The sequence below is a fragment of the Falco naumanni genome, chromosome Z, assembly GCF_017639655.2.
Source record: "Falco naumanni isolate bFalNau1 chromosome Z, bFalNau1.pat, whole genome shotgun sequence".
Taxonomy (NCBI): Eukaryota; Metazoa; Chordata; class Aves; order Falconiformes; family Falconidae; genus Falco; species Falco naumanni.
The window spans coordinates 82012987-82030572 of NC_054080.1; the positions used below are offsets into that span (position 1 = coordinate 82012987).

At 49.4% G+C, this 17586-nt stretch overlaps 2 protein-coding genes across 3 annotated transcripts in view; both read left to right on the forward strand.

Annotated features, from left to right (window-relative positions):
* Positions 1 to 5007, forward strand: part of CZH18orf25 (chromosome Z C18orf25 homolog) — a 46216-nt gene extending 41209 nt beyond the window's left edge. For both annotated transcript variants that reach the window (XM_040579773.1, XM_040579774.1), the window contains exon 5: positions 1968 to 5007. In XM_040579773.1, the coding sequence (XP_040435707.1) occupies positions 1968 to 2157 (190 nt within the window). In that variant the 3' untranslated portion in view covers positions 2158 to 5007. The remainder of the gene's footprint in view (positions 1 to 1967) is intronic.
* Positions 5008 to 16276: 11269 nt separating this feature from the next.
* The window catches only part of RNF165 (ring finger protein 165), a 48143-nt gene continuing 46833 nt past the window's right edge, over positions 16277 to 17586 (forward strand). The window contains exon 1 of the mRNA XM_040580668.1: positions 16277 to 16437. Coding sequence (XP_040436602.1) covers positions 16377 to 16437 — 61 coding nt within the window. The 5' untranslated portion in view covers positions 16277 to 16376. The remainder of the gene's footprint in view (positions 16438 to 17586) is intronic.

Below are 17586 nucleotides of genomic sequence, written 5' to 3' on the forward strand. Positions count from 1 at the left end.
TTTTTGAGGTATCATTTCTGTGAGAATTTATAGCTTGCTTTTTGTCATCTTCAGGGGGAAAAGTTAGTACTAGCTTTGCCTAAGCATCGAGGACTGTTCTGTATCAGAACGATGGACCATAGGCCCTGAGCCTGAACATCATCTTTAGTTTGCTTTGGCTACAAGCTTTTTGCGGCAAATGAAGAGACGGGACGCAGCTTGATGCAAGCAAATGTCAATTTATTGTACAGAAGCACGAGGTTTTATACACTTTCAGAAGCTGCGCGTTTTAAACAGATTGGTTCTTGAAGCTAAGCCTTGCATACTAGGCGATCCCTGATTGGTGGTTAACTGCCATCAATTAACAACAAGGTGTTACCTCTCCTTGGTGCCATCCGTCCCCCACCCGCCTGTGCTCTGCAAACATGCCTCATCATGTTAATTGTTGTCTAGACAAGCTCGAGCACATTCCCCTCAGCTAACTGATTGCCGCGCATGGTCCTAGTTTGCAGACCGCTCCTGCAGCTTTTCTTGTCAGTTATGCTTAAAAATATATCTTTTTAAAAGAAATCTTCTAGAAAAATAAATCCCTGCCTTTGTTAGCGTTCCAGTCTTATTACCAATTCTTTGTAGAGACCTACTTTAAGTATGAATTTTTAAGACTGAAGAAGTGATAGAAATGTCATTCAGAACATCACATCCAAAACTAAATAACGTATCTGGGAAGGAAATGAGACATTTATATTCAGAGAAGTTAGTTTGGAGAATTAGGGTTTTCATTCTATTTCATGAAACTCTTAATCAGAACAGAGAGAGATGAGCATAGTTCTGGAGAAAATCAACGGCACTACCTTAAATTAAAACCAATAAAATGTAAATGTCAGCGATATTTGAGTGCAGAAAACCTGGGTTCCTGAAATACAGTGCACGTGACTTCACAAAGAAATGGGAGAAGGTTACCCCAGCAGCCAAGTATCTCCTGCTTATGTATGCAGCCACGAGCAGCTACAGCCACCACCAGTGCTTACAAGGGCAAGCCAATTTTTGGAGCAGTGTGTATGAAGTTTTACTAGCACTTGTTTAAGACTTACAGCTGGAAACAGTGATCACATTAAAAACTCCAGTAAATTCTTGTCATCACTTCATTAGTCTGTCTTTCTAATTAGAAAATTAGTCTGTCTTTTTCGGTTTTTTTTCTAATTATTCAGTTGTCACATATCTATTATGAATATAATAGGTAAAAATAGTGTGCAAATAGATGCATTCTATTCATCTTGCCTCACTTCAGCAAGGCACTTGATTGTGTGCTTATCTTTAAATGATTTAGTCTCATTGACTATAATCACTGAAAGCTTAAATGTTTTGCTCAAGTGGGGCTGTACTGTTACCAGTGAGCATTTCCTGGCATGTTTGTAGTTAAGACCACCAAAGAAATATCAAATGTAAGGCGGTAATAATGTAATCACAACATCTTTTTTTAAGTATTGTAATGAAAGTATCATTATGTCCTTACTTGAACGTGGTTTCAATCTCAGGTTGAAAGATAGCTTTTCTCTTTGTCTCATCAAGCCTCACTTTAAATTTTTCTCAAAAAGTCCAGTAAGTAGAACTGCTTTTAGGAAATTACGCTTCTGAGTAATGCGTGGTACTACATGACTGGGGCAGACCTCTTCAGGATCCTTGGGACCCATGCACGTATTTTGTAAGGAATATCACTTTACACCCACTGGCAGAATTCAGTTCTTAAGAATAACTTAATCACCACCACCCCTCCCAAGTTTTAAGTTTAGTCTTAGCTTTGTTTACATATTTAAATGGACTTAGATGTCATCTTAAGATGTCATGGACTCTACAAATGGAAAATCCACAAGGATATTTTGGAGAGGGTCATGTTAACAAGATGCGAAGTGATAAAACACTGCAGCTGAGAATCTTGTGTGTGAATTCAATAGTAGCTTTAATCCTTTGTGGGTTTTGCCTTGCTACAGGTGTGTGCATCCCAGGGGAGGTGTGATTCAGAGTGTGTCTTCCTGGAGGCGTGGCTCAGGCTCACAGTACATAAACACTCAGCAAACACAATCATGGACAGCTGTGACTCCCCAGCAGAATTGGTCTTCACCCCCAGAAGTAGTAGACCTCACTTCGGATGAAGATACCAGACGCAAATATCTACTGTAATGCAGTGTCACTGTGTTTCTGTCCCCACCCCTTCTCCCCTTTGTGGCACAGAAATTCATTGTTAAAGCTTCAGCAGCCCTGTTCCTGGCATTATAAAATTCAAACTCTTGAAGTTTTTCACTTCCATAAGAATGTAGTATAATTTCAGGGTCATTTAAAATGGTATTGCCTTCTCGAAGGGGGATTCTTTCCAGAATTCAAACCCAATAGCACCAAATTTAAAACACATCTACAGTTACTAACCTGTGTGTGGTCATCTGAAGAAATAACTGTGTGCAAACTTACATCCTCCCATGCTTTCCCACCTCCAGTTTCAGAACATTTTTAATTTATCGGTATATTGAGTTTGTTAGTAGAAGTTAGTGTTTGCTGTGTGAGCATCAGTGATTTTGAGAAATGCTGTGTCCTTACGGATTTCAGTGAACTGAGGGTATTGAACACTTCTGAAAACTGGGCCAAGAGTATTTATAGCTAGGCTGATTTGGTTATGTTACCAGCAGGAGGGACTTTCTTTAATACAAATGGCCCGTAACATATGCACTGAACAGCTTTAAAAGATTATTTTCAATGTAGTTTATAGTTTACACTGTTCTCAGTGCTGAGTCTTCTACTTGACTACTGCTGTGTTTCACTGATCGTTTCCCACAGCTTGTTACAGTTTAACATAAGAATAGTAGTGACTTAGTAGCAGCTGATTATTGCAAAAGCACAGGAAAAAGAAAAGTAATAAAAAGGCCCAACATCCCTCCCCTTCTTAAATAGAGCCGAATTTCTTTACCTTTATCAGAATCTTGCCTGGAGTAGGAGAGTAACTGAATATTTTGTTTGTAGTCCTCATTTCTACTGTTGCTTATTTGCTTTGTTGACCATCTTAAAAAAAAAAAAAAACAACAAACAAAAACACCAAACAAAAAACTCCAACATCAACAACAACAAAAAAACCCCACAAACACCACCCCCCCACACCCACCCACCCCTGATTTCCGAAGTCCCAGTCTGGCAAAGTACTTTAGTAGCTGCCTGGTGTTTGGCTTGGATGGTTCTCTGAAACTTGTGGGGCCATTCGAGCACTTAAAGCTCTGTCATCAAAGATGTTGCAGGATCAGGGCTTAAGGTTTTGATTTTTTCCTTTCTGAAACTGGATCTGCACAGTTTTCCTGACTTTAGGACATATCCTTTATCCTGGTCTTGGAACTGGTTTTAGGGTATGATCCAGGAAACACTCTGCAAGGTTATTCACCAAAATCTGTGGAGCTACTTACTTTGGCAAGCTGTGGTTTGTGTAGTGTATATGGAAATTCCTGCCCCTCATCTGTCATTTTGAGCCTTTCCCAAGGCAAAAACCAAAGATTAGACTTTTAACAAGATGATATTCACTTTAAAGGTCTATTGTGCAATTAAAATGTTCCTTTGTATTGCAGATGTTTCTAGTGGGGAATTTTGTACAACAGTATTGTCAGATTTTTTTGCCATGTAGGGCTGAGCAGGCAGTAGTCAGGAAATGAGGAGATTTGTTTTCTTTTTGTGTTGGCTGGTTTCTAAATTTATTTGGCTTCCAATAATTTTATCTGTGGGGACAAAAAAAAAATACCTATCTTGTCATATAACTTAAAAGGAGAAAAAAAAACCACCAACAACACAGCAGCCCAGCAGTGGTGGTATAGTTAGTAACAAACAGCTTTGTTTTTAATAAGCAGAATGGTTATAACTGCATTTTAGACAACAACTAGGTAAAGGATTGATACTCCAGTTTCAGGCTTTCTAAAACATTGAACTTCACTGTGTTGCGTGGCCAGAAAAATGTATGTGGTGCTTTTAGTGACTGATTTCTGTCTCTGGGGGTGGGAGGGAGGGAGTGGCGTGTGGATGGAGCCCATTCCCGTTGCAGTAGGGAAAAGCCCTGTGCTCTGTCAGCAGTGGCTGTCTATCTTCTTGTATTTGAGTCATGCGGCTCGGCTGTCGTTTCAGCGGGCTAGCACACATGCTGTGTAAAGGTAACTTCGGAACAGTGACTTTGTGTGGCTGCTTTTTCCTGTTTCACAAAGTTTTGAAAAGATCAGTTTTGAAGAAAGCTGCAGGGACCCATTTGTAGTCCTTCCATGAAAAATGCAAACTCACTCTCTTGTTTTTCAGTTTGTATATGATGTGACTTCCATGTATATATAAAAATGACTGCGTCCTAACCAAACTTCCTCCAATTGTGCACTGTTTAAACAATTCATGTATTGTAGTCTGATGCAGGGTTTTTTTAAAACACTACATGTTTTCTCTTTATTCCTAACAAATTTGAAAGGGTAGTGATCTGAAAACCGCAATCACTGGATAGTTAGGATGTAGTTATGTTTTGGGTTTGTACTTTATTTGTTGTTGGTTTTTTGTAAGAGAGCAAAAGCTGCCTGGATGGTTTTGCTTTTTCTCAGCAGGAAAGAGGAGTATGGCTAAGAACCAATGCTTGGGGCCTGATCCAGAACCCATTGGAGTTGGTGCGGGGCTTTCCATTGACCTCAATGTGCATTGGCTCAAGACCTTTGTGGTTTAGCAGTTACTGAATTGCTGGAACTTGGGATCTTCTGTAGTGAAGACAAATCATTTCTTAGAATATAAATGTTTAAAATGTGCGACTTTAGGTAAAAAAATTTATTCTTCTCGACACTCACTATTTAGTTCTCATTTTCCATCTAGTATTTAATGGTCTTTGGAGAAAAAATAATAATAAAACAGAGTGTTATATATATAAAGTTATATATTTTTGGTGCAAGATGAGACCTTCTGTTTTTTGAAACAAGTCTGTAGCATAAAGGTTAAACTATTTTAAGACAAAATAAAATAAAGTGTATTATTTAAGCAATATAAACTTGTTGGGGATTTCTTTTCCACTTTCATTAATTGTGCTGCTGTTTGTCACATCTCCAGAATAAAACCTTAAGCTCTGGTAATGGGATACAGCTGCCTGAATTCAGCAGTTTTCCCTGGTGTAACATGTTTCTTTTTGAACATCCAGAATGTAGATGTGACTTCCTGACTGCAGAAGCTTGGTTTTATCTCCTGGACCAGGGCAGGACCACCTCTGCTGCCTGCAGCGCTGGTGGGGGATGCGCAGGTAGCAGTAACGAGCAGCCACTGCCCATCATGATCTGCAGAATCCCTTCTAGGGATGCAGTTTCTGCGCAGCCTCCATCTCCCCAACACGACGCTGTCCTTGACGTGTCTGAGAACCTTCATACCAATACTTCTCTGACTGACATCCTTACAGCTGTCTTCTGCTGGTCAGTGAGACCAGTGTTACACTCTGATTTTCTCACGCAGCTGGAGAAATGTTGACAAGCTCAGATTTGCTGCTGTTTGTTCTGTGTATCAGACCACCTGTGAAGCTCTGGGCAGGTCCTCGCAGAGCATGAGAGGTGGTGCCAGGCTGAACAGCATTTAAAGAGCCACTAAAGTCTGCTGGGGAATTGGCAGCCGCAAGGCAAGAGAGGGATGGTGAGTGTAAGTACGCACTGTGCTAAACTTAGGGTCCCACTGCCAGTCTTCTCCATAGCAGATATGAAAACAGGAATAATCATAAAATCCATTACACTTCCAGCCAAATAAAATAAGGGAGTTTGCTTTAGTTCTGATGGTTTTTATCATGTGAGAAGGCTCTCAGTGGTGCGAATACGGAGAGCTTATTTATCAGTGGATGTTAAATGTCAGGATGGATGCCAAGAGCAAAGTGGGTCGGTCCTTCAGCCCCACTGAGTTCTTGGCTTTTGTGAAGCTTGAAAATACAAATTCTGGGTCTGGTGGTGGTTGTGGAGGCGGACACTGGACTTGGGTTTTGTTTCATGTATTGTCACCAGCTGAGGGAGAACAGCGCTTTGGAGTTTGGTGTAGGTGCGGGAAAAGGAGAGCTGAGGTATGTCCTGAATCTTCCCCCCCCCCCCCCCACCTCCATCAGCAAGAGATGCCCAGAGTCTTTAGACTTAAGGATACACCAAATGGAAAGTTTGGAATTCCTCCTGCAGGACTCGGCACATCCCTCATGGCTCGGGATGCTTTGCTTTTATGTAGGAACCACTTGGCTTTGTGGGAATTGTCATTTCTGGGGCGATACGTTAACAGACAAGAAGTAGCCAAACAGGTTAGATTTTGTATTGCTTTCCCCAGTGAATTCCTTGCAACGCAGAGTAATTTTGTGGCTGAAAATTTGGTTTGTCTGCCCTAAAATGAGGACTGCAAGGATTTTGCTAAGTGGATTAGTTCCCCAGTTCCTTGGAGAATCTGTAAGTGGTGTCCTTCGCCGAATGCATCACCTCAGTTTGCTGAAACTTGGTTTTCCCTCTCCTTTTTAGGGTCATCACCTGTGCACATCAGCTGCTGTGGCTTTCTCTCCAGAGCATCACAGGGATGCTGTTTCCCTTCTGTCTGCAGAGGAAAGGAGAAGCATGCCTGCAAAATGCAAACTCCCGACAGACAAACCCTGCATTTATTTTTGTCTTTGGTGCAAGTAAGGTGAACATCCTCCTTTTACTGAAACCAAACAGCCGATGAGGATCCAGCCCCCCCCCCCCCCCGACAGGTCTTTATCTTGATACCAGGGAGTTTATGAAAAGTAAACGTGTTTCTGAAAGCCCTTACGACTACTGATTCATAAATGCCCCTTAGAAGTTTTCTCCTGGAGCTGGTTGGTCATCTGGATTTGTAATTCAGTTTAAAATTAGAATTAAGTGCCAGCTACCGAGAAGGAAGAATCTTTCAGACAGTAAATCTCGGGGCAAAGCTGGAGTGGGCAGGGGAAAACTCTCTGAAAGTCTAATTTCAGATAATTTTCTACATTTACTAGCTTCAGCAGCAGCTTAGGGTGAATCCAGGGCAACTGCTTCAGAGCTGGAAAAAGAAGCAAGTAAAGAGTCCCCTGTCAAATCCAGTTTTCATTGCTGTAGGTGATGCAAATTGGTTGCAGAACTCTTGGAGCCGGACTGTTGCTTTTCCAGGGGGGGTCCTGCGCGTGCCTCCGACAAAATGCCACCTCACACAGCTGAGGATCTCATTTGCTTTGTCCGTGGTTTCATAGCATTGACAGCTTTTGGCTGGCCTGTGACCAAGGACATCCAAACCCTTCCCATTTCCTTTCTGCCAGGCCCTTGTGTGTCTACCTTAAACTTGACATTGCTGAACTCCAGTGCCACATCCATCACTCAGGCTCATCCAACCGCATCCATGCCTTCCAGTATTGACAGTGCTGCTGCACAACTCTGTGATCAGCAGTTTTTAATCAAAATCTCCAACCTGATGTGCCAAAGTCACTCATAGAAAAAAACAACCAGCTTTCCGTTGCTTCCTTGGAAATGCATTTTTTCTAATGTTACCACCAGTAGATTTAATTATCTGAATTCTGAAATACTGCTGTTTTTCCCTCCATCGTTACACCACTAGCCCTCTGGATGCCCCAACACTTGGCAGCGTGGACCTCCAGAGGAGGCTGTTGTTTTGAAGCAGGGCGCGTTCAAATCTCTTGCTCTGGGGCTGTAGACAGATAGGAGATGTTTATCTGTGGTGTTATGAGCTGACAGTGGTCCCATAAACCCAAAGAGGAGCTTTCAAGTCAGAGGTGGTTGGGCTGAAGTGATGCTTTTAAGATTCTAATGGGGAATGTGTCACTTGTGTTACGTGTTCTCACTCAAAGCTCACCTCACCTGGCACAGGATATGACAGATTCATGAAAGAGTAATTTTCTTGCTTTTCCACACAGTTGCACTTCCCATTCAGGTCCATTTATTCACACTCTGACTGGACTGTGTGTGACAAAGCCATCAAATAAAAATACCCCTTGCAAGAGCTCTGCCAGTTACAAATTGCTGGCCGAGCGCCTCAGATCTGTTTTCTGACATCTCACTAACACCTCCCTCCTGCAGCTCTAACGGGATCCATCATCTGCACAAAGAGCCAAGGTGAAGTTCTCTGCAATGTGGCAATGCGCTGGAAACCACCTCTTGGCTGGGCTTCCCTTCTCCTGGTCAGCAGCACGTTCCTGAGAGGAGGATACCCCTGCGCATCTCTCTTGCTCAGAGCAGCAAGAGGGAAGGACACCCTAAGAAAGTCGTGACAAAGAAAGTGTGTGAAAGCACTTAAGTAAAGCAGTGATGTGGGTTAATGAATAGATTTGGGCAAAGCAGTGGGTTTTCTGAGCGTTTGGGGTTGACTCTTGAAGGTGAGGGACTGCACTTGCTCGGCTTCCCATCTCCGTTGCATGGGAGCAGGGAATGATGGAGGCATCCTCACAACACGGGGTACCAACAAGGATGGGACCCACGGGAGTGGGGTGTCATCGAGGGCAGCTGGTAGGTGGCTCCTGAACTGCTCCTCCAAGAAGCTTTGCCTCTTGCTTCTGCAGGAGATCCCCAACCACTGTACAGGAGGGTCAGCACGGTGATGTGGCCAAAACCTCAGCTTGTAAACCCATCCCTGGTAGGGATAGTCTCTGATTTCCTCAGCAAAAGTGGGAGATGGGTCCTACCTGTCTGAGATGCATCCCAAGGAGGAAAACCCACAGGTTTTGGGTATTTTTGTCAACTCAGATTTTGTTTCTGATGGTTCTTTATGCGTGCTGGGTCTTTTCTTGGATTGTTAATGTCATGAACATTAGGCTGGACAAGCAGTGACGGGAGCTTACCCCCGGTCTGTGGAAGGACCGGAGCTCTTCAGAGGATGGATTTTAGCTCCAAACAGGTAAGAGAGAGAGATTATCTGGACAAAATCCTGTTGGACAAACAGATGTGGGAGCAGCAACTTGCAGAAACACCCTCATTTCTGTGCTATGCCCAACCAGCCTCCCAAATAACTCTCATTTTTAAAGTCCCTGAAACAATGAAAAATCCAGTCACTGGGAGTCGCCATGTGTCCACAGAGCAGGTCTGGCCTGGGAAAAGCCAGACTTGGGAGCCAGGAGCATGTTGGGGCGGGGGTGTATGTGCAGTGCAGCCTTCCCCAGGAGCTCAGGGGCAGGTGGAGGTTTGCACCAACAACCCCAGGATGCACTAACCAGACACTTGACCCATCCCTCAGCACTTTACACAATCATGGGGCTTTTTGGTGTCTGTCGGCTGCAGGGGAGGTGTGAAGCTGTTCAAATGGTCATGCATTACTTAGGCTGGAGCGAGTAAGCAGATGCCTTCCCTTGAATAATTGAAGACTGGGTGTTACCTGTGCTGATGCACCCATTTGCCATGGGTGTCTTGACTGTGAGCATCAGACAGCCCCAACATAGCCCTTGGACCCCTCTTGTGGCCCAAGCCCATGCCACCACCTCAGACCCTGACATATGAAGTCTGGGATATGCTTAAGGGACCAGAGAGCAGCGTGGTGGCCTTCTGCTGCTGCGGGGAGGTACAAAACTGGTCTCAATATTATTATTCATTCAGTTGGGGTTTATTTTTTCCATCTTATTTCCATCAGTCAGGGTGGGTTCCCCCATGGTTTGAAGACCACTGTCCCCCGCAGAGGTGGGGAGATGGGTGCAGGTGGCCTTTGAGGTAACCCAGTGCAGACTCAAGCCATTCAGTCAACAGCAGGAAGGTGAAGAGCAGGGTGGAGGAGTAAGACACCCGCAGCAGAAGACAAAAGGGTGAGTAAATCCTAATGAAAAGAGGGATAACTTCAAAAGGCAGCTCACAGCATGCCTCAGACAAGGCTTGTCGAGTTGAGAATTGCTTAGTATCATCTCCACTGCAAAAGGAGGATGAGCCCCTGGTGCACACCTGACAGTCCCTCCACACCACCTGAGAGCATGTGAGGACCTCTTCTGTGGCTGGGATACTACTAAAACATAGTCTCAGGCCATTAAAAACCCCAGCCTGCTTGGAGCTGTGGAGCAACTGGCTCCTTGTGCAATATCTCCTTCCTCCAGCTGCTTGGTAAGAGGAAGAATTAGGGCAATTTTTAAAGCGGTCCCACCTGGGCATGGCACAAGGTAGGGGGCATGCTTTCCAGGAGGGTATGAGCTCTCTGCCAGCCAAAAAAGTGTTGTTACAATGCTTTATAGCCTGGTAAGCAGCAGCAGCACCACATGCTACAGCCGAGTTTTCGGAGGGGTGATGCTGAGCTCCTCCATCTTTCAATGGCCAATCTGAGGGTTGCCCTGGACCAGCACTCTCAGCTTGTGCAGGGTATAGCAAAACTCTAAAATGCTCAGAAAAGTTCTCCAAATACTTCAAAATTCGCTTTACACCTACATCTTCCCCTTTCTCGTGTTCCAGGGAAGAATCTCCTTGATTCCTGATGCTCCAGGCTCGGCCTGACCTGCCCCTACCCCCATGGAAAGGCTTGTAGGGGGGCTGTGTGGGTGGAGGCGAGGGCTCTCAGCAGCACCCAGTCTGCAAAAGAGGTAATATTAAATGATTTTTAAGGCGATTTGGCCACCGACATTTTAGCTCAGAAAGGCTGGGCTGGAAGCAGCCCGTGGGAAGGCACTAGATGGCACCAAAGCCGGAGGATACGGGCTCCGGGCTGCCATCGCATCCTCCCCTGCGTCCCCCAGAACGGGGGAAAGTGCCCCCCATAACAGGCAACAAGGCTTGTGGATGTGAAGACAGATCTTTTTTTGTTTTCCTAAGCATGCCAGACTGGGTCGACTTGGCCAGACCCTGCCCACGCAGCCAGCATCCATCCCATGGCAGGGAAACAGGCCCTGGGAAGAGTGAAAGAAATCAAATCATCTGGACATAATGCTGAAATTAAATTACCCAGCTGTGATTTCAAGGTAATTAACCACTGATGAATCTGACTGAGGGTTGTTTCTCCAGGTGTTGAGCCTGGGATCTGGAAATATGGACAGGGGCTATTGACCTTGCCTTATTTTCGGTTCATGCAAAGCCACCTTGAGAGCAAGGAGCGTATTTAATAAATAAAATATTGCAAAGTCCTTGATTAGTGGCAGAAATTGGGTTTGGCAGCAAGGCTGCTGCTAAGCATGTTGCCAGAAGAGGGCTTTCCTTCCACCCGGGCTCTCATACCGGCCATGGTTGCATCCCAAAGCCACTGCTGCAGGGAGCTGACGGGATGCTGGAACAGAGAGAGCATCGGGGACCACCAATCAAAATACACCAGAACACCTGCTCTCCCAAAATATGGCTAGGCCAGAAGAGAAAGGATGAATTAGGGGCCATTCTTGAAATATAGGGTGATGTGAAATATCCCAAAGCCCAATGCCTGCCCTCTCTGTAGGGGGTCAGAGGGTCTAAGTCGAGGATGTGTACTTAGAAGTGTAATTCGAAGGAAGCATTTGATCACCCCGCTATCCTGCTCTGATCTCAGTGCAGCAAAACTTCACAGCTCCCATTTTGCGACAACTATCACACGTCAGGAGAATGACTTTGTTTTGTAGGCTGCCATACCCCAGCAAACAGAGGATGAAATTCCTCGAAGCAAATTCAATTCTAGCAAAATGATGAGACGTAAATGGGGCGCCATAGAATCCTTTAGGTTGGAAAAGACCTTTAAGATCATTAAATCCAACCGTTAACCCAGCATGGCCAAGCCCACCACAAACCCATGGCCCTGAGCACCACATCTACACGTCTTTAAATCCCTCCAGGGATGGTGACTCCACCACTTCCCCCAGCAGCCTGGTCCAGTGCTTGACAACCCTTTCAGTGAAGAAATTTTCCTAATATCCAACCTAACCCTCCCCCGGCACAACGTTTCCTCTTGTTCTATCACTCATTACGTGGGAGAAGAGCTCGACCCCCCTGGCTCAGCCCCTCTCAGGGGGTTGCAGGGAGCCAGAAGGTCTCCCCTCAGCCCCCCCTCTCCAGGCTGACCCCCCAGCTCCCCCAGCCGCTCCCCACAGCACTTGTGCCCCAGCCCCTTCCCCAGCCCCCTGCCCGGCTCTGGACACGGGACACCTGGGAGGGTGCTGAGTCCCTCTGAGCAGCTGTGAGCTCCCCAAAACACCCAGTCTTGGGCGAAGAGGAAAAACTGCCTCCTGCTTTCCTCTGGAGAGACTTCTGGTCCACGGATCTGAAATCTGCTCTGGCAAAATAGCAGCACCGTGTTTTCCTTCTCCCCTCCCAAACAGCTGCTCTTTGGGTCTGAGCTTTTTACCTGTTTTCTTATTTTCTCGCATAAAACTAGAAAATTGAAATGCTGAAGTGTTTCCCTTTAAGTGAATGCATAACCATCTTCTCTACCTTGTCTTTGTTTGTTTGTTTGTTTTTGTTGATTGAGAAAATAAAGAAAGGGAGTAAAAAGCAGAAGAGAGAAAATTACAGGGAAGCAGAAGATAAAGGAGTAAAATAAGCATGTCTTAAATGTCAGTGTAAATAAATCTCCAATAAAGCCCCTTCACGAACCAGGAGCCCCCCACTTTTGGGCTCCCCACCTGGGTTTGGGTTGCTCCCAGGCACGGTATGATGCTACAGTGTTTGCTGTGTGTTTCTCCTCCATTTCCACCCTTTCTCTGTCTGTTCTTAATTTTGCCTTTAATTTTTCCACCATCACTTTTCCCTGGAGGTTCTCTTTGGTGCTGATCTCCAAGCCCAACAGACTTTTTGTCTCCCTCCCATCTAAGATTTGAGACCCTCAAAACCCCCAGACCTGTTCTTCATAGGGTTTGTTAGACCTACCACCCTTCCCACCACCCTTGCCCTAGAAGCCCCACCAAAGATCCAGCCATGGGGTTGCATCACCATGGGCATCAAGACACCTGCCAAGGAAATCATTATCCGAAGAGTAGCTGAAGATCAGAAAATAATCAAAGCCTCAGACCATCATCTAGCAAAGAGATCATGTCATCCTCGTGCTTCATCCCTACAAGGAGTGAGGCATCAGATCTTTCCCTGCCATCAACCCCACGCTCCCCATCCTGCCATGTAACAGCCTCTGGGGGTGTGAGATGTCCTTCTTGAGCAAACCATGGCTTCAAATCTGCTGGCAAAAGCCCTTCACTGGGGCTTTTCCACCATCCTGCCAGAGGCCTGCCAACCCCCCCACCCCCACGCCTAATTTAAAGGAAATTAGCTCATCAATTTTTTAGCTGGTTGATCCTATCCTGACTGCCTGGAGGATTTCACCCAGCTCAGTTTTTCAAGAAGGTGAAAAATCCTGTATGAAATCTAAATTACCCAGGGCTTTGAGGTGGGCAGAGGGTGAGCGCCAGGTCTGTCAACGAGCTGAGGGTTATGGTCACCTCCAGACCTGCCCAAGGATGGTGGCTGATATGCCATATGTACCCCAGAACTTCTCAGCTGCTCTGTATCACCTTTATATTTATTGAATATTCTCCATGTGTGGCTGGCTGAGGGGAAAAACCTTCCCCATAGGACTGAGGGGTGATATATCTCCAGTGCCCTGATGCCTGTGCTGCAGCATCTCCAAAACATCTACTTGATAGGTATGGTGGCACATGTGACAGCCATGAGGCTGGAGAACATCACGTCGAAGAAGAATTTCACAGTGTTAAGGGGAGTTTGGGGCAAAAGTGGGAAGCTGCCCCAAACTGGGAGTGCTGGGACCTCAGAAGCTGCATTGTGGGGACCCCAATGGGCACTGGCCACGTGGGCAGGAGGAAGCCAAGGGCTAATTTTAACGTCGACTCGTGCCTGTGGCATCTGTGTGACACACAAAGCCTCAGCAACCTATCGGGTGTCCCAGGGTGAGGGGCTGAGCCCTGTGAAATAGCCACGACAACTGCTGCGGCGGGGCTGGGGGCCACTGGAGCAGCTGCCCAAGGCAACCGGAGCTGGCAGCGGGGCTGCAGCCCCCAGCCTGGGGCTAGAGGCTGTCACAGGGCACCACGGAGGGGACACTGGGGTGCTTGGCATGTCCTGGGAGTCCCCCAGAGCCTATCCTGCAGCCACCGTGGTTAAAGCAGTTTCCCTTCATCGGACGCGTTCAATGCAGCGAGCTCAAGCAGATCGCGCCTCGCTGCTGGAAGCTATTTCCCACCCTTGGTAGAAATGGGTGGAAGCGGCAGTTCCTCCATGCTGCACCGCAGATGGGGCATGGGGAGCGTTTTGTTCCAGCAAAAGCACGGGAAAAAACCCAAACCCTAAGTTTGCTCCTTCCTCGGAAACAGTCGTGCTGGTGGGACGATGCGTGCTACCTGCAAACGCTGAGCTCTGCAGATCAGGGGCTGGCCAAGCCGTGCTGTGGGCATCTCTCAGAGCAGCCTGGTGACAGCAGGGGACAAGGCCCAGCCTTTCCCCACTCCCCTGCCATAAACCCCTCTGGGAGACACTGAGGAGGGGCAAGGCAGGAAAGAAAATCCCAACTGGGATGCAGTCGGGTGGGCACTTGGAGGCAGTGGGGACCTGGGACTTTCTCAGCTGCAGTTTGACGGGAGCTTGGTGCAGCAGTGGTGTGAAAACTTACCCCAAAGAGCCCTTTTGGGTGGCCGCCGCGCGTTGGAGAAGGCGGCAAGTGTGCACTGGCAGCTGTCCCCGCTGCCTGCAGATCCATCTGCCCTCAGGCTGCAAGACTGGGAGGGAAAGGGTTACCCGATCCAGGTTGCCAAGCCCCTCATTTTAATTCAGATCGGGGTGGGGGTGGGAGTTAAAAAGAAATTAAATAAACCCAGTGACAAACCCAATGCAATAATCCAGCGAACAAATCCATGGCGCATATAGGTTAGGAGGCTGCCGAGTGCTTAAACCTGCCAGATGCAGGGGAGGGATAAAGCTAAGTGGGGATTACGGGGGCTCCCCACGGCGGGGCAGCGGCTGGCACTGGGGGGGCAAGCAAGGGGGGCGGGGGAGCAAGGCTACCAAAAACGCGGTGTGCGGCAGGGTAAAGTGCTTCCCAGGCCCCCGCGCCCTGGCAGGACCCCCTCCGGTGTGACGGGTTCTTTCCCGGTTTTGTTGCTGTAGTTGGAAGTAAATAGGGATGAGCTGCCGGTTGGGGGGTTTGGGGGTGGGGGTGGGGGGGATTGTCCTTTGTGCCACACGGGTTCTTTGCCCCACCAGGAGGGTGGCTCCGAGCCTGGGGGGTCTCCAGGCGCTCTCTGCATCCCTGCGGGCTCAGCCATTTGAGGTCAGCGATGTCCCAGCGAAGAAGTTCTGGCAGTGACTGGGGTGTCAGCACAACAGGTCAGCGTGTCACCCGTGGGGAGGGAGATGAGCCCCCCACACGATCCGGTGTGACCCCTGCCTTGGGCCCGGCCCCACATGTGTTTGCCGCATGTGCTGCAGGCAGGGCACAGCACTGGCTGGGGAGGGGACACACACCCAGGTTTTCCATGGGAATATGTGCAGCTGCGCACCGGTTTGCATGGATGTGTGCGTGCACGCGTGCCTCTGCGGTTGCATGTGTGTGTGGGGCTGTGGGTATGTGGCGCGTGCATGTGCCTGCGTGCATGCTGACCCGCATGCATGTGCCTGACTATGCGTGCACAGTTGTGCACCTGTGCCAGTGCCCATACATTGTGCCCACATGCCTGTGTGTATGTGTGTTGACATGCACGTATGCTGACCTGCATGCATGTGCCCGAGTATGCATGTGCCTTTGTGCACGTGTGCCAGTGCCCGTACACCCTCTCCACGTGCCTGAGTGTGCGTGTGCAGCTGTATGCCCGTGGGCGTGTGCAGGCACACTGACATGCATGCGTGTGTGCACATCTGTCTGCATCTGTGTGTGCCTGTGCCTGCCTGCGCGCGTGTGCCCGCGTGTGTGCATCTGCGCACGTGTGCCGGTGCCCACGCATCGTGCCCACGTGCCTGCGCGCGCACCCGCACCTGCATGCCGACGCGTGCCCGCGTGCCGACGCACGCGCGCCGGTGTGCACACGTCCCTCCGTGCACGTGCGCCAGCGCCCACGTACCGTGTCCCCGCGTGCCGCGCGCGCGCACACAGCATGTGCCCGCGCCTGCGTGCCCGCGTGCGCACGTGCTGCGGGACACGCGCGCACACGCACGTGTTCCCTCGGGCACGTGTGCGCCCGTCCATGCGCGCGCGTAGCTGCGCGTGCACGCCCTCCCCTGCTCCCCCTCTCCACCGCGCGCCCGCGCGCCCGACGCGGGCTCGCGCCCGGCCCGCCCCCTCCGCCCTCCCGTAGTTTCCTATTGGCCGGCAGGGCGGGCAGAGGGGAGGGGCCGAGCGGAGGAGGGGCGGGGCCTCGGGCCGCCGGCGCTCTGCCATTGGCGGCGGGCGCCTTTGTGTGCCGGCGGAGCGGGCGGCCGCCACTCGCCGCCGCGTCGGAGGGGCCGGCGGGACCGGGCCGGGCCGCGCCGCGCCACAAAGGCCGCAGCATGGTCCTGGTGCACGTCGGCTACCTGGTGCTGCCCGTCTTCGGCTCCGTGCGCAACAGAGGTACCGCGCCGTGCGCGGGGGCCGCGGGTTCGCGTCCCGGGGCCGCTCCGCGCTGAGGGAGGGGGGGTGGCGGGGTTGCTGTGTGGGCGGGCGGAGGGCTCGGCCCGGGCCGCGGGTGCCCCGACCGCGGTTGAGGAGGGCGCCGCCCCCCGGCCCTCCCCGCGGTCTCGCCGTGCGCTCAGGTGGGCGGTTGGGGCGAGCCCGCCTCGCTCTGCAGGCGCGCAGGGCTCCGCGCCACCCCCACCCCCCCCCCCCCCAGCAGTACCCGCTGTGGGGGTCCCGGTCCCCCCTTGCCCAGCTCCCGCCCGCACCCCCAAGCCCGTGCTTCGGTAGATCCATTTGCCTTTTTTTTAGTTTTTAATCTTTATTTTTATTTTTTAATTTACCCCCCCACTCCCCCCCCGTCTCGCCGTGTAGCCTAGCCACCAGGCCATTTCAGCGTAGCTGTAGACGATAACAGCCATTTTTGTACCTTCATCCTGTTTAGCTGAGTACATTGCACTGTAAATTCCTGTTAAGTGGATTCATTTTGCTGTGGTCGTTGGGCGCAGAGTCTCCTGGGGGACTTCGAGCGGGCCAGACGCCCCAAATTACGGGCAACACCCCTCTCCCCCCCCCAAAAAAAAAATCAAATTGAGGAGGGGAAATCCAGCAACCGGCCTTAATTCCAATGATATCATTGGAAAAGAGGTGGAGAGTAAGAGCTGTGGCTCAACAGGGGCTAAAATACCACACACACACACACACACACACCCCCCACCCCCAGAGCGTGCTGGCGAGAGCCACCCGCAGTGGGGTGCAGCATCCCAGTCCCGGCAGTGGTGACACCGCTGCTGACAGCTGGCCCCACGCCCACCCAGCCGCTCGCCCGGCCGGCCCCACGTGCCATCCCCCCGGCCCCGTCAGCCACAAGTGTCCCATCCCATTAGCACACCTCCGATGTGGCCAACACCCCCCCACACCCTTAAATTCTGATTGCGAAAAGAAACGACTGGCAAAATGGTTTTCCATTAAACAGGGATAACATTTTTTTCTGCTGTGCTAAATTACTTCCTGTTCTTATTTTGTGGGTAATTTTCTGTATCGAATATCCTTTGGTTGTGTATCTCCACCTTTTTCTTGTACTAAAACTAAAGCATGGTCTGTATT